This window comes from Chiloscyllium plagiosum, chromosome 39 (assembly GCF_004010195.1).
Source record: "Chiloscyllium plagiosum isolate BGI_BamShark_2017 chromosome 39, ASM401019v2, whole genome shotgun sequence".
Classification (NCBI taxonomy): Eukaryota; Metazoa; Chordata; class Chondrichthyes; order Orectolobiformes; family Hemiscylliidae; genus Chiloscyllium; species Chiloscyllium plagiosum.
The window spans coordinates 26,912,171-26,929,548 of record NC_057748.1 but is presented as its reverse complement, the minus strand read 5'-3'; the positions used below and the strand labels follow the sequence as shown (position 1 = coordinate 26,929,548).

At 43.5% G+C, this 17,378-nt stretch overlaps 1 protein-coding gene across 13 annotated transcripts in view; it reads right to left on the bottom strand.

The window, feature by feature from the left end:
- Positions 1-17,378, bottom strand: part of huwe1 (HECT, UBA and WWE domain containing E3 ubiquitin protein ligase 1) — a 218,386-nt gene that overhangs the window by 171,471 nt on the left and 29,537 nt on the right. For all 13 annotated transcript variants that reach the window (XM_043680060.1, XM_043680068.1, XM_043680065.1 and 10 more), the window contains one exon: positions 1,937-2,008. In XM_043680060.1, coding sequence (XP_043535995.1) covers positions 1,937-1,981 — 45 coding nt within the window. In that variant the 5' untranslated portion in view covers positions 1,982-2,008. The remainder of the gene's footprint in view (positions 1-1,936; positions 2,009-17,378) is intronic.

The window sequence follows — 17,378 nt, the reverse complement described above, 5'->3', positions numbered from 1 at the left end:
TCAACAAGGTCCCTCTCTCGTGAATACAGAAGGAAAAAACTCATTTAGGGCCTCCCCTACCTCTTCAGACCCCAGGCACAAGTTCCCTCCACTATCTCTGATTGGCCCTACCCTCTCTCTGATCATTGTCTTATTCCTCACCTAAGTGTAGAACGCCTTTGGGTTTTCCCCAACCCTTCCTGCCAAGGCTTTCTCATGCCCCCTCCTAGTTCTCCTCAGTCCATTTTTGAGTTCTTTCCTAGCTACCCTGTATTCCTCTAAAGCTGTGCCAGATCCTTGCTTCCTCAACCTTCTTCCTTTCAACAAGAAGCTCCTTGGTTCTTGACATCCAAGGCTCCTTCACTTTACCATTCCTTGTCTGTCTCAGTGGGACAAAGTTATTCAACACTCGCAACAAGTGCTCCTTATGCAGCCTCCACATTTCTGTTGCACCTTTCCCGCAGAACAATTATTCCCTATTTATTCTCCACAGCTCCTGTCTAACAGCAGTATAGTTTCCACTCCCCTAATTAAATACCATCCCACACTGTCTGTTCCTATCCCTCTCCATTACTATGGAAAAGGTGAGGCAGTTGCGGTCACTGTCACCGAAATGCTCTCCCAAGTGAGAACTGACACCGAGCCAGGTTTGTTGCAATCACCAAATCACCAAATGGCCTTCTGCCTAGTCGGCCTATCTACAGATTGAGTCAGGAATCCCTCCTGGACACACCTGACAAAACCGCCTCCACCCAGACCATCTGCACTGAGGAGGTTCCAATCAATACTGGGGAAGTTAAAGTCACCCACAACAACAACTCTGATACATCCGTACCTTTCAAAGAGCTACTGTCCAATCTGCTCTTCCATCTCTCTGCTGCTATTTTATTTTACGGGGCGGGTGGGGGGGAGAGAGAGAATGAAGTCTATAGAAAACACCCAATCAAGTGACTGCTCCTTTCTTGTTACTGTCTTCCACCCACACACACTCAGTAAACAAACCTTCCTCAACAACCTTTTCTGCAGCTGTACTCTCTAACGATGCTATCTCCTCCCCCCTACTGTTCTTTTTAAAAGATCTAAACCCTGGAACATCCAACCATTCCTGCCCCTGTGAAACCCATGTCTATGTTATGGTCACAGCATCGTAATTCCAAGTACTGATCCATGCTCTAAGTTCATCACTCTTATTCCTGACACGCTTTGCATTCAAACAGACACACTTTAACCCATCCCTTTGCCCTATCAACTGTGTATCCTTCCTGACCGACTCTCTGCATTCTATTTCTGCCTGTTCAATAACTGCCCTCTCCTCTGATCTGTATCTCTGGTTCCCATCGCCCTGCCAAACTAGTTTAAATCCTCCCGAAGTGCTCCAGCAAATCGCCCGCCCAGGACATTGGTGGCCCCCTCAGTTAAAGAGCAACCCGTCCTTCGTGTACAGGTCCCATCTTCCCCAGAAGGTACCCCAATGATCTACGTAGCTGAAGCCCTATATGATCCAGTGCACTTTCTGGTCAATGAGAATCGCTAGGATGGTGACTGTGTGGGGATTCAGCAACAGTAATCCAAACAGTGACCATAAGATTATCTGCCGTAAGAACACAAGAGATCAGAGGAGTCAACCATCTAGCTACTTGAGCCTGCTCCGCCATTCAACAACAGCATGACTGATCTTTTCATGGACTTATCTGATGGCTCACCACAACCCTTAATTCCTTTACTGTTCAAAACTCTATCTTTACCTTAAAAGCATTCAACGAGGTAGCCTCAACTGCTTCATCTCTTTGCAGACGGTCACTGCCTGGCACTTGTGCTAAACACAGTCAGATACCCCGACCCTAAGCAATTTTGAATTCCCTTTTTGAAATCCCTTTTTTATTTCCATCGGAGAGTGAAGGTCAGACATTTCAGGAGGCAAAGCCAGCAGCATGCATTACAACACCATTAAACTCACCGCTTCAGTTGGCGTTTTCTTCAGTTTTGTTCTGTCGACTTTCATTTTCCCATTCGTTTCTGCACTCTAGTTCTGCAAACATAAGGAGAAAAGGTTGAATGAGCAGCTGAGTTTCAGGTTCTTTTCTAAAACCCGAAAATAAAACTCATGCAGTATTTCTTTCTTCTGAAAGACAAGATGATCACAACCAGCAGGAAAGCCTTCGAAACTATTTGGAGAAGTTAAAGCGAAGAACACATCCACTTCTGATTCTGCTTCCTGCGCTGTGATTGCAACCTAAAATCATTCTTTTTTTAAATTTGTTTTCAGAATGCTTCTAGCAGTGTTTGCTGCCTATCCAAATTTAATAGTGAACAACCCAATTGTGGAAAGGTCTCCGGAAAGTCCAAATCAGCAAGGGTGGCAGATTTCCTCCCCTAAGGAGGGTCTCAAGGCTGTCCAGTTATTCAATCCTCAGAAAAAGTCTCTGCTTGGGCTTTCTGACTCTCAAAGTTCTGGCGCATGACTTGTTCCTTCCACCATGAAGCCTGATATGGAGGAACTGAAGAGGCACCTTCCATCAATCTGCATGACAGAAGACATCAGTGGCATATGGGATCCTCAAGAGAGTCAGAGGGCAGAGGTGAACAGAGTCACCATCACTAAGGAGAAAGTGCTGGAGAAGCTGAAAGGTCTGAAGATGGATAAAGCACACAGACTGGATGGACTATACCACCCCAGGGTTTGATTAGATTAGATTACTTACAGTGTGGAAACAGGCCCTTCTGCCCAACAAGTCCACACCGACCCTCTGAAAAGCAACCCACCCAGACCCATTCCCCTACATTTACCCCTTCACTTAACACTACGGGCAATTTAGCATGGCCAATTCACCTAACCTGCACATCTTTGGGACTGTGGGAGGAAACCGGAGCACCCGGAGGAAACCCACGCAGACACGGGGAGAATGTGCAAACTCCACACAGTCAGTTGCCCGAGGCGGGAATTGAACCCAGGTCTCTGGCACTGTGAGGCAGCAGTGCTAACCATTGTGCCACCATGCCGCCTTGAAGCAAATAGCTGAAAAGACTGTAGACACATTGGTGGTGACTTTTCAGGAATCACTGAGGGGAGGGTCCCAGAGGACAAGAAAGCAGTTAATGTAACAACCCTGTTTAAGAAGATGGGAACGCAGAAGACAGGAAATCATAGGCCGGTTAGCCTGACCTTGGTCGTGGCTAAGATTTCAGTCCATTATTTAGGATGGGGTTGTTGTGTACTTGGAAGCACTGGTAAAATTGTGCTGGGTCAGCATAGCTTCATCGAAAGGACTTAATACCAAATCAGTTATAATTCTTTGAGGTAAAGAGCAAGTTAGACAAGGAGAGCCAGTAGATGTAATCTATTTGGACTTCCAGGAGGCCTTTGACAAGGTTTTCCACAGAAGGTTGCTAAATACGTTAAGAGCCCATAGTGTTAGAGGTAATGGAGACAGGATTGGCTAACTGGCAAAAGGCAGAAAGCGTGGATAAAGAGGATTTTTTAAGGCTGGCAGCCGCTGACTACTGAAGTTCCACAGGGACCTATGTTGGGACCACAACCATGCAACTTACATTAACAGTCTGAATGAAGGAACTGAGGGCATTGTTGGTAAGTATGTAGGTGACAAAGATGTTTGGAAGGACAGATGGGGAAAGTGGTCAAAAAGTGGCAGGTGGAATATAACATAGAAAAGCATGAGGTTATGCACTTTGGTAGGAAAAACTAGAGAAGTACATTATTTTTGGAAAGGGGAACAGCTTTGGAAAACTGAAAACTTGGGAATTCTCGCTCAAGATTCTCAAGGTCAACAGGCAACTTCAGTTGGCAATTAGGAAGGAAAATATGATGTTAGCAATCACTTCAACAGGGCTAGAATGAAAGAGCACGGATGTATTGCTGGGACTGAACAGTCGGTTCTGATATAACGCAATAGTTCTGTTCTTGTATGATCTCATCTTATAAGAAAACTGTATAATTGCAGTATCATTTAAATTAATGGGGCTGAAATCACATTAAAGCCAACACAAGTCAGGAACATTCACGTTCTACAAATAACACTAAATTCTTCAGTCATGTTAAAGCCAATTCACATTGAGGAAGCAGGCGTTATAGCAGAACTGACTGTAGAAGGCTCGGGTCAGGCTGCACCTGGAATACGGTGAACGGTTTTGGTCCTTGTATCTGAGGGAGGATGGTTGGCCTGGGAAGGGTTCACGGGAGGTTTACAAGATTGATCCTGACAATGAAGGGCAGCTCATGTGAGGAGTGTTGAGGACTCTGGATCTGTTTTCAACGAGTTTAGAAGGATATTGAGTTTGGAGGGTGGGGGGAGGTGATGGAGGAGATCTCATTGAAACCTACAGAATATCAAGATATGTGAATAAAGTAGATGTGGAAAAGATGTTTCCACTAGCAGGAGAGACGAGGAGCTGGAGGGTATAGCCTCAGAGTGAAGGGATGACATTTTAGAACTGAGATGAGGGATTCTACAAGTTGAAAAACCACAAGTCACTGAATGTACTTAAAACAGAGATAAGTTTGTGATTAATAAGGGGATCAAAGCTTATAGGAAAAGGCAGGAGAAAGGGATTAAGAAATATTGCCATGATCGATGGGCTGAATGGCCTAATTCTACTCCGCAATCTTATGGTCTCAGTTTGAAATGAGGGGACCACATAGGACAGTCACACCATCAGGTCTCCTCAGGATTTTTTATATGAGAGTAAGATAACTTCTCATTCTAAGACATAATCCTAACCTTTCTTCATAAAATAAGCCCTTTCACACCAGGAGTCAATCCTATTGATCTTCTCTAAACTGCTTCCAATACCTGATGTCCAATCAAAAATTACATCACTGAAGTGAGGCAGCTATTGCTGTGATGGGCAGTCTGAAGTTTTGTATTCACGATTATGAGCCCAGCACAAAGTTACAACACTCCCAAATACAGAGGAACCTCCATTATCCAGCATTTGGTTATCTGGACAACATCGCAACGTCCTGATACTTGGCTAAACTGTTATCCAGCATTCGATTATTCGAATATTCAACTATCTGAACAAAATACTCCCCGCCCGTGTCGTTCGGACAATTGAGGTTCCTCTGTAGACGGTGACGGCTAGAAGGGTGACCAGGCAACACCAAATTTTCACATCACAAAGCTTTCCCCACACTGTCTACACGTAGAGCGTGCCTGAACTGCACTGGGCGATGTGCAGCCACCTCTCTATTGAATCTGCAATAACTGTGTCCAGGTTGTTTGGTCATAGCAGACACATTGGGTGACAGAACTAGTAAGGGACAGCAGATTTAGGACTGATTTGAGGAGGAACCTCTGCACCAAAGGGTTGCGAATTTGTAAAGTTCCCTGCGCAGTGAAGCAGTTGAGGCTACCTTGTTGAATGCTTTTAAGGCAAAGGTACATAGATTTTTGAACAATAAAGAAATAAAGGGTTGCGACCAGTAGCTAGGTTAGGGGAGCTGAGTTCACAAAAAGATCAACCACAACCTTACTGAATGGCAAGCAGGCTCAACAGCTCAGATGGCCCACTCCTGCTCCCATTTCTTATGTTCTCAGAGCAGAGTTACAAGAATGATGCCCATCTTAAAACAACTCAACCACTGCAGATGGATCGAGAGAGTTTGGCCTATGCACTGAAGCATTTAATCACAACAGTGGCTGCTGAGGGTGCAAGGCAGGTTTAGTCAGTCTTGAAACTGGTCTCGTCTCTGTACAATTGTAATGAGCCTAACCTTGTTTTCATTCAACCGGCCTGGAAATGACAAAGGTTCAAGGGGCTACCTCAGCACTGCAGGGGCAGAAAACCTCAGATCAGGTAGCCACTCAAGCTCAGTGGGTGCATAGATGAAAGGAAAAAAATAAACCAAACTCCACACCCCAAAATAAACCATAAGGTTGCACTGACCAGGGTAGTTAGCCTGCCAACAGGGTAAATTACAGTCCTGACTGATCCTTGGATTGGTAGGATTCTCCTACAAGGAGTGGAGGAGACCACTCCCCAGAGCTACGACGACTAAGGTGATCTCACTGCTACGTAACTCCTACAGCACTCCTCAGGGTGGATGAAGGAAGGACTTGGCTGGGCTAGGATCAGGGGACAGTCTCAAGGTAGGACGTGAGCATTTAGGACTAAGATGAGGAGGAATCAAGTAGATTCTGATTCTTCATAGGCAAGGGAAAAATGATTACCAGGACAAATGTGAATGTGAAACTTGGAACATAACTGATCAGCCACAGTCTTACTGAAAGGTGCAGCATGTTTGAAGGGCCAAGCAACCTACTGCACATTTTAGCATGCAGTGCGCAGAAACAAAAGCTGAGAATTACCCAACAAATTATGAAATTTCTTCTGCTTCCAAAATAGGTTGAAGCACATGCAATCGAACGCGTTGCTATGGTTACAAAGGCATCACAAAACTAAATTCCAGTCTCTGATTCATGCCAATGTTGCATTTCCCCATTATGAAAACACACACAAACACACAAAAGCACTCCAGTACTTCATTATATCTCGACAGTGCAGCTTCACAAAGTCAGCTGCCTATTCAACTCTTTTGTGCACTCTCAGCTGAGTATCAGAAGCCTCAACAATCAGGCCACTCTCCTGCCTGCCTCCCAATAACTTGCATTCAGCTAAAAGTCTTTGCGGCAAAGACTTGGGGTCGAACCTGCACAATTCCGGAAAGTGACACGTATGAGGAAAACCAAAACATAGATCAGACAAAGGAATGAGGGCAGGCAAGGCTCACCCCCTCCACAAAGAGAATCCCTGTATAAAAAGTGAACTGGATCAGAAATGGGCCATTTCGTTCACAACAACAGGCTCATTGCATCACCCAAGTTAAGTGCCACTCATCTTGCCTTCCAATTTGGCGAATGCTTTAAAAACCCAAGACCCCTAATGTCTTTCATTCTCTTTCCCAATAACCACAGGAGCTGCAACATTTAGCATCTACCAGAGGTTTCACAACAATCAGTTCTGCAAAGAAGCAGCATCCAGGCCCTGTCTCAAAGCCTGTGCTGGAAAAATCAACAAGGGACAGTCGTGGGTCTTCTCATGGCTCTCGCTGAAAGCAGAGGTCAATTTTTATTCATTTAAGTTCACTTACAATGAACTCACGTGCCCTCATTCCTTTCAGATCTCAGCAAGGGAACAATGTCCAAGATGTATGTGGAAAGAAACTCTTAAGATACGTAGTGCACAAGGACACACAGGTACCTCCAGTCTGTGATTCATGAAAAAAATCCTCCAATTTTTTAAGCCATTGGCTAGAGGACCATAAAATACAGAAGTAGCCCATTCAGTCAGCGTCTGCTCCATCAGACTAGTCTGATAATTAATTCCACTTTCCCACCTTTCCCCCATAACCTTCGATTCCCTTACGATTAAAAATCTGTCACAGCCTTAAATCTACTTTATGACCCAGCTTCGACAGCCCTCTGCAGTAAAGAATTCCACAGATTCATTACCTTCTGAAAGGAGTTCTTCATCCATCTTAAATGGATGAGCCCTCAAGATGATGCCTCTGTTCCTAGATGCACGTGTGGAAGTCACCTCGCCGCATATAACCTGTCAAATCCCCCAAGAATCTTGTCCGTTTCAATAAGGTCACCTCATTCTTCAAAACTGTACTTGCATGGGCCCACTCAAAGATCTGGAAACCTCAGGCAGTTATTTACAGTAATACAGTATTTACAGAGCTTATGGCAATCACCATTAATCTTCAAGGGTTCCCTGCCAATAACAAGGGCAGTGAGACAGCCAGGATAACAGTTTCAAGGTATAGAAAACAGAATGTGATATTCAAAGTCTGTTTGGCATCAGGCAGACTGACGCAAAATTACAAACAATGCTCCCCATGATCTGCAAGTTAATGAAAGGTGATTTGCATAGGCATACAACGGAAGCAGTTTTCCCACACATGGGCTGAGAGGACAAAGTGAATGAATTTAGCAGTCCAGTGAAGTGATAAGTTTATTGCCCTTGCTGCTAAAGTGAGCAGGGCATCCAGACAAAGCCAGGCCATTTTAAATGGACACAGATGAAACTGGCATGGCTGTGCATTAATTCACTGGAATCATCCCAGACAGCAATGGTGTTTGAACAAAAATCGCAGTAGATCTAGAAAACTAAAGGGCAGGAAAAGAAGGCGACAGATCAGTGGCAATCCAGTCTCAGCAACAAGACTGTCCAATCAGTCTCTGGCACACACCTCATGGGAAACAGTGAACTGAACCAATGGAAGAAAGATTAATAGGTGGCATACCAAAAAATCCCTCAAACGCTACAGTGGAATTTTTCTAAAAACTGTATGCTAATGAGAGCACGGATCACTGTTGTTTGTTGCACATTTCTGTGCAGCTAATGCAAACTGCAGACATACCAGCTTATCATTCTCCTTACGCAGCGGCTGCAGTTTTAAGGTGGAACTTTGGCTCCAATTGGGTGACACTGCATTCAGCGGGAAGGCAGTGGGTTCAAGTCTCACTACCAGAGTCAGGAGTTCAGATTGTGCATTAACAGTTGGAAGGCCCCGTTAATATCCCAACTTTTTTCTAATGTGCGACTGGCCTAAAGGACTGAGCTTTGAGGACCAAAAACTAACCCAAGGAAGGGTTTTATTTTAAAGAAAGGTAGGTCAGTATTTGCTGCCCATTCCTAATTGCCCCATGAACGGAATGTCTTGCTCAACATTTCAGAGCAAAGTTAGGGGTCAACCAGGAGTCAGGCCAGATCAGGCAAGGACAGCAGATTTCCTTCTCTAAAGTGTGAAGTCACTATAGTCTTAATAGATTGTAGGAGTGCTTTCTCGTTAGAAAGAGAAGACCAGTAGTGGTTTAAACTGAGGATCATGCAAAAGGCTAAAGGAAAGGTTGAGGAGGAGAGTCCTTCACAGTAACCTCGGCCTGCATGTGAGTGGGGGGGGCTGCTGCTATTGCTGTCCCTCTGCATTGCAACCAGCCATCCAGCTAACTCAGCTGAGCTGATCTCCCAACTCTTAAGTGGATTGGCAATACTGACAGGATTCCAACCACAATTGATAGTAGTCATTGTTGTCACCATCACCAAGGTGAACTCTCAAAACCCAACTTAAATTTAAATTCTGCCAGCCGCCACAGTGGGATTTGAACCCATGCCTCCAGTAGGCCAGGCCTGATGATTACTCGTTCAGCGATAAACAACAAATGTTAGATTGTGTATTAAAAACAAACCCTGAACCCCAAAACCCACATTTAAGGAGCCAAATAGAGTCCCCTCATCAAAATCTCTCTCAATTTGAGGCATTAAAACAGGATCACATTAGGAGAAAGTGTGGGAAGCACTCATCTGGAATATCTCAGCAATTCAGAGTCTACATTGGCAGAGGGCCCCAGGCTCTAGGCAAGACATTAAGCCAAGATCTCTCTATCCTTGGCTGGACATGCAGCGTGCAGGAAGGGGGACAGACATCTCTGTTTGGTGCACTAACCACCGTCACCCCAAAACAAATTCAGCTTTTAAGAACTTGCAGTATCAAAATGCAGTAAGATGCTACAAAATCTTAATTCTGCTCAGGTTACCTGGGCAATTGCTTTCTTTTCAATCAGGATTGAAAGCTGTAATGTAAGCCAATGAGTTCCACATGGAAGAACAGCTAATAAGGAAAAGGAAAGCTACTCCACTGAATCCCAATAATGTTCAAACCACCTTCGGAACTTAACAGTGAGTGCTATTTATAACCAGGTTGCATCTGCTGGAAGCACAGGCCTCTATAAATCAATTGTTAGTTCCCTTCCTCGTTAATTGTTCTTTTTGTAATATGAAACCAATGCGAGATGGCACCATAAAGGTCTCCATGATACACACGGATGTCAACACCAAACGACCAGAGATGAGGAATCAAAGCCAGGACTGAAAGTACAGTGTATCCATCAACTATGGAAGCCAAACATGCAAGGGCAGACTCTACCTAAACACGTCATTGAAGGCCCTCCTCCATTAACCACACACTGTTAAACAAAGTCAAACAAGAATGCAAGTAGTTCATGTTCCAGATTCATGTTTTTATGGCAGTGCACCAGCCAAGCTACGTTTTTCCAAACGCAGCACGCAAGACTACACAGACACGTGGCTTTACACCAATGTGCTGCTTTAAATCCAACACTGCAGGAAGGAATAGAGAAGAACGGAAATAAAATCAAAAGGCCCACTGACCTGTGGTCTTCAGCTGTGCCAAAAACCAATTCAATCACCAACACGTTTCAGCCTCTATCCAAGCAAGTTTAGAGGAATGAGAGGCGACCTTACGAAAATACATTAGACTCAGAGGACTTACAGTCATTCAGAATGTCAGCACAGAAAAAGGCCTGGCATCAGAAGCACTCAATGAAATACTAAAATATTCTGAAGGTTTCTGCCTCTACCGCACCTAAAGCAGTGAGTCCAGATTCCTCACATCCCCATCGAAACCTTTTGTCACTTACCTTAAAATCTGCTGCCCCAGGACAAGATTTCTGCGTCCACCCTATGTCCCTCAATTTTATACTCCAGACTGTCCAATCTCTTCATAGAAAACTCTCTGGTCCAGGCAGCATACTGATAAATCTCCTCTGCACCCTCTCCAGTGCTATCATATCCTTATGTGGCACCCAGAACTGTAAACAATACTCCGGCCGTGATCGACCCACCATTGTATACAGTTCCAACATAACCCCCAATGCTGCTAAAGTCCATACCTCAGCTAAGGGGGTTTACAACAGATGATGGCAAATTTTCTCAAACTCTGGTTACTCTGTGTAACTTTCTTCACTGGCAAGCACTGGCGATTTAACTTAGACTGTGTTAGACACATTAACAAGGGAGTCCAAGGACACAATCAGGTAGATAGAGGTGAGAATCCAATTACTGAGTGGCAAGAAAGGCTTGAGGGGCCCAATTCTTATGCCCAAACCTCAAACTTCACCAATGTAAGCTGACATCAACGATTACAAAAACACAAACCACTGAAACCCAACTTGATGCATGACCCTCTGCTTTCATTAAAAGGAGAGACAAAGTGGTAATTTAGAAACATGAAAAGGAGTCCATTCAGCCCATTGAGCCTAGTCCATCAGTCAAGTAGAGTCTATACTTCAATGCCACTTTCCTGTACTACCCACAGATTTGTCTCCAGAAATCTACTGATCTCGATCTTGAACATACAGAATGACAGATCCCATCGCCATCAGGGTTAGAGAATTCACCATCTGAGATTCCACCTTATCTCACTGCTATTTTCAGATCATGCCCCTGGTTTTGTAGAAAGATCTGCAAGCCAGGACAGTGGAGATGTGGAACTACGTTCCACTTAGCAGACAAAGCAACATGGACTGGCTGGGTCACACAGCCTATTTCCATGGTGCATTCTAAAATTTTTTGTGTAAATAGCAATTTTCTTTTTAAAAATGTGCCTCTAGGAGTCCATTAAAGTCTAATGGTGGGTGGTGACTATTTTTTGCTGCTGCAATACCCTGCTTTTACGCCTGAAAGAGAAACAGATTCTGCATTTGCAAAACTGGCCTGGAACCCACAACATTTTGAGTCCATAAACGTACAAGAACTGTTGCAGACTGTTGCAGAAGCAAATGTGTGACAAAGTAAACATCTTTCAGTAGGGACTAACACATTCGCACTTTGCTAAGTGAACATAGAAACTTTTAAACCAACCACTTTGAAGCTTTTTTAGAGTACAGGAGAGGGGTTAATTGGCACTGTACTGTACACCACGTGCATTCAACGTGTTTTTTCGGAGACAGTTGTAAAACTGCTAGAACAAAAACATTAGCCCATTTTCTGTTGGAAAGCACTATCAGCAGAGGGAGTAAATCTCGCTAAGTGCCCACTTTATTTGTTTTGAATATTAATTACTGATATAATCAACACACAACCACAGCATCAAGGAAATCAATAGTGTTTCATTATTTAAGAAAAAAAATAACAGGTCAGTGTAGCCATGTCAAGCCTGAATGGGCAAAAAGATCAAACAAACAACAGATTCGGCACAGCTGCTGGTAACAGGAAGCCGAGACATAGCTGTTTCATAGCACAAGGCCAAGCAAAAATAACACTTCATACATATAAGGCTCAGTTGGAAACTTAGTGCAACATTTCTTGAGGGTTTAAGGATTAGAAATAGTGTTTGAGCACTATCCCTCTCCCTTCAACATAGGCCCTTCTTTGAGGGGAAGCACATGTTGTCTGACAAGGACGGATTGGGCCAAGATCTATTTGAATATAGAAGGAACAAGGGGTGAGCATATTGAAAGATACAAGATCCTGAAGGGAGGTTCAGGCTTGACATGGTGGATGCTGAACAAAGGGGCACAATTTAAACAGGCCATTAAGATGGGAGGGGAGAGAATTTTTTCTGAGGGTTGAAAATCTACAGAACTTGTCAAGCCTCAACCAGGGCAGCACGCTGGAAATCAAGTTCTGCTATCCCCACAGTCACCAGAAAAGGATTTACCAATTCACCCAGGCTTCAGACTCAGGTTGACAAGAAGCACACATCAAGTTTCTGTGCTTAAGAATTATTATTTGTTACAAGTAAATAACCTCTAGCTAACAGATAAATAACTATGCACTGACATTTAACTCCATTAACTCGAGGATCCTCAATTATCCAAATATCGATTATTCGAATTTCAGATTATCTGAAGATGATTTCAAGACCCTACAAAAACGTTACATTAAAGGGGTAAGCGTATTTGATTTACCTGCACTGAAGAACATGCGAAAATGCTGGCAGCTCAAGCATCAGCGACTGGATTTTTTTTTTAAGCTAAGGGTCGTTACACAGCCCTTTGCAGGAGTAAGTGTTTTACAGTACAGGGTATTCCTGTCACTTTACCAACATGGCCCAGAACGTAAACATATGCGCAAGGTGGTGCTTCTGTCTTTCTATCGCGAGACTGAGTTCCCGAAAATTGACAAATGCTTTTGTGATCATAGAAGCTGTTCGGGACTTGCTTAATGCTGGCATTTGATATACAGTATTTGAGAGATGGTATGTCCTTCTCATTTTAACCTGCAATTTGCAGACTGCAAGGATTAGTTTGCTTAAATAGCAGACTCATTAAAATTATAGATTTAAACAAATTCTCCAGTAGAGCATACTGTTAGATCAGTATGGCTTCCCTTAAGGTAAAATTGATTATCCGAACGATATAGTGCCCGTCTATCCTGTTCAAATAATTGAGGTTCCTCTGTAGATGCCAATACCCTGATAAACCTCTTTCTGTGCGAAAACAGACTGGAAAAAAATATTGGGGATGGAGGGAAAACGGGGAAAGCAGTTCAGTGATCTCAGGTCACAGAATCTACCGAGATGCTTCCTGCTTCTTTGTCTTCCTTCTCCGGATGCTCCCACTGATTTGCAGTGAGCACCGAGTCGCTGATTCACTGACAAAAGGTCTCTGACTTATTGACTAAACGTCAGCTTACAGCAACTACTGAAAAAGATAAACTGGTACTCTTCAGGTTTCCAGTGGGTTTTACTGCAGAGAGCAGGCAGCACCTGAGCAACTGGAGATTTGAAAAGCTTCCCACTATCTTGTTCACATCCTCAAGCTGTTCAGCTACCCATGAACCAATCACATAGCTGTTAGCAAACAGAGGATCTTTGTCAATGGTAACTGGTCACTAGCCCACAAATCAGTCCACTAATGTTGTCAACTATTTGTCTTTAGCTCCAGCTTGTTGGCAAGCCACACTCAAAACTGCTGTTGGAATTAGTGTGTGTAAGCTTAAAATTAATGCTAACTTACTTGCTTTCAACACATGCAATAATTCATCACCAATCCTTGGTTTTAAGGCAAGTTTCTTTCTCATTTCAGTCCACAATTATACACATAGAAAGTAAAAAAGGCATGGTCTTTACAAACTCTCTTGCCAAAGTGGTGCGGATCTGTGCCATTAGTTTTGTGAAGCTGAGGCCATAACCGCATTGGCTGCCATGACAGGTTTGAAGGACCGAATGGCTTAATCCTGCTTATATTTTCACACGTTTCATATTCCAGGAAGCCTTTCAGCTTGTCAACTCTGCTCCATTCATTCCTCCCCTTTCACCATAACCTTCAATTAGATCACCCCTCACTCTTTGAAACTCCAGTGAGTAGAGTCTCGAACTGTTTAACCTTTGCTCATGAAACTCTCCCCTCTATACCAGGGATCAGCCATGTGAACCTTCTCTGAACTATCTCCAATGAAATAATATCTTTTCTTAAATAAAGGGACCAACACTGGTCATAACATGCAGTCTCACTAGCACCTTGTACAGTTAGAGTACAACTTCCCGACTCTCATACTCCAACCCCCTTGGAATAAGGGCCAACATTCCATTAGCCTTCCATTAGATTACCAGCTACCTGTATGCTAGCTTTCACTGTGTTCTTGCTAATAGATGGCTTCAGAGCTCTGGGAGGGGCAACAAGAGGGGAAAATTACAGAGGACACACACACATGCTCCATCCTGAAAGTTATTTATCTCTGAAATCTCAAAGAAATACAGACCTTCGGGACACACACAAAGCAGGTATTTAAAAATAATATGTTCACAAAACTGCTACAATTCTGGGACCTACTTTCCTTTCAAAGTTATGATTACAGAGATCAAGACAGAAGACACCATTAGTAAGCATTCAAACTTGCCACCAATTTAAGAAAATACTCTGATACGGTGGAAGATCTTTCAACTTAATACATCCGAGAGCATGAACAGGAGCAGACATACATTTCAATCCACGCTGCTCCTGACAGCTGCGAAGCAGAGGTGACATAGTGAACCTGTCACTGGGCTAGGAATCCAGAAGCATAAAATTAATGTTCTGAGGTTACAGGTTCAAATTCCAAGTTTTTTTTTTAAAAATATGGACTTACAAACTGGTCTAATCGAAGTAACAGTGCAACCATTTTTAATTGCCACCTTGTTCACTAATGTTGCCTAGGGAAGGAAGCCTAGCACCCTTACCAGGTGTGGCCCACGTGCAAATCCACAGAATGAGTTGACAATCATCATGGCTGACTCTGAACTAGCCATTGGGCCATTAGCGATGGGTAATAAATGCTGATATTGCCGGTGATGTCCACATCCCAAAAAGTTGTTTTTTTTTTTAAGAAAACACTTCTGGATCTGCAGCTCATGATGCTACACTCCAATCTGATACTGCCTGAAAGGCACTACATCAAGTCCAGTTACACTATTCACCAACCTTCCCAATAATGCCTTTGAAAAGGGAAAGTCAACTCCAAGACAAAACATCCCAAACATTCCTCACCCCAAAAGGGTAGTCACATCTGAAACACAACACATAATATGCACACACCAAGTTCCCACAAACAACAATGGGACCTTGTGCAGTTCCCCTGCTTTGTGATATCAATGAGGGACACACATTGGCCAAGGAACCATTGGTGGGTGACAGCCAACAGGGAGCAGGAGGATGCTCTGCTCCTTCTTCAAAACAATCCATTACAATCGTGCACATCCACTTTGAAGGGGAATTAAATGTTAATTTGGTTTAATACTTGCCAAAAGATGGCACCTCCAATCCTACAGCATACCCCCAGTACTGCACTGGAGCGTCAGCCTCATCTTTCTGTTCTCAAATGCTGAGTGGGGCCTGAACCCTGAACCTTCTGACTCAGGAGTACTGTACTTGCTACCTGCAGATATTGGCACTCAGGTATGCTGCGGGTCAATTAAAGTAGCATACTGCATACAGCGTCTTTGCATTTTGCAAAACTGGAGGTGGGGGGGGGAATGGTGGCACCAAAAACAAACATTCTTTTCAATCTGACAGAAGAAAGCTCACTTCCAGGAGGTTAACACATTCCGAATGACATGCGATGCCATAACTTCTGAAGACCAAGAGCTATCAAAGATAAGCAAAGCGTTAACAAGAACAGTGTTTGATACGTCAACGTTAATAATTCAACTGCTGTTTACAAACTCTGCCAGCAACAGGATTTCGGAGGCTGGGTTCAAAATCTCCTTGCAGCACTTAATCATACATCCAAATATCCAATTTCCAAAGCTGAGTCAGGCAATGGTGAACTCATTGCTGTCAACAAGGTAACAACTCACCTTGGCACATGCTGGAGGGAGGAGCTGCTTGCTGGGCAGCAAAATGGATTTTAGCTTAGGAGTCTTCCTCATCCCATACTATTGGGCCTCAAACCCATCTAGAATTATCAACATCTTTCTGGTCATGAAGGAGGACATGCCTCAGACCCAGACAAGCCAAAGCACAAAAATTCAAAAACAATAAACAAGTTCAAGTTGAGGGCAGAGAACGGGGTCAGGTCAAACAACGGGCCAGATAACAACATGGTCCAACAGCGACAAGCCTGCATTCCTTTTAGCTATGGCACAAAGCTCAGAACAGTGAGGGGAAGACAAACACAAATCTCCCAAGTCTTTCAGCAAACAGACATTATGAAATTTTGTCAAAACAATCAACTCCAAACTCAAAGCAATAAACTTGCAGCTTTTTTGGGAATCAGATTTAAAAGAGGAGAAAGGTAGATTCTTCCTTTTGCCCGTAACAAGTTTGAAAAAGAAAATGCAACATGTTAGAGACCTTTCCACTGAGAAACCACAAGTCAGTGACATTTCAGGTATTAAACCATCCTCAGGAGTGGATTGGTATTTTCTTCACAGATTTTGCCAAGGTGGCTGTTCTGTGTTTCACCATCTTTACATTCTGGAGACTCACTCTGCCTTTAAAAATGCAGAGCCTAATGTTAGAAAGTTCATGGACTTCAGTAGAATGATTGAGCACATCAACATCCATCTATATTGAAGGGCATTGTATGACTTGCACTGTTGCTGGCTGTTGCACATATACAAAATTGCAAAATTTCATTTACAGATAATTCTCTGCAATGTTACCTTCTCCCACAGACGGCAAGTGAACTGGCAACACAATGAATACAAATTCCACAGTGAGACTGGGACTGCCATAGTGTTAAGAGTTAAGATGGAGAGAAATTTGTTAAGTGTGTATAAGAAAATTTTCTGCTTCAGTCTGTGGATGTACCTACTTGAGAAGGTGCAAAACTTGACCTACTCTTGGGAAATAAGGCAGGACAGGTTACTGAGGTGTCAGTGGGGCCAGCGACCATAACTCTATTAGATTTAAAATAGTGATGGAAAAGGATAGACCAGATCTAAAAGTTGAAGTTCGAAATTGGAGAAAGGCCAATTTTGATGGGATTAGGCAAGAACTTTCAAAGCTGATTGGGGGCAGATGTTCGCAGGTAAAGGGACGGCTGGAAAATGGGAAGCCTTCAGGAATGAGATAACGAGAATCCAGAGAAAGTATATTCCTGTCAGGGTGAAAGGAAAGGCTAGTAGGTATAGGGAATGCTGGATGACTAAA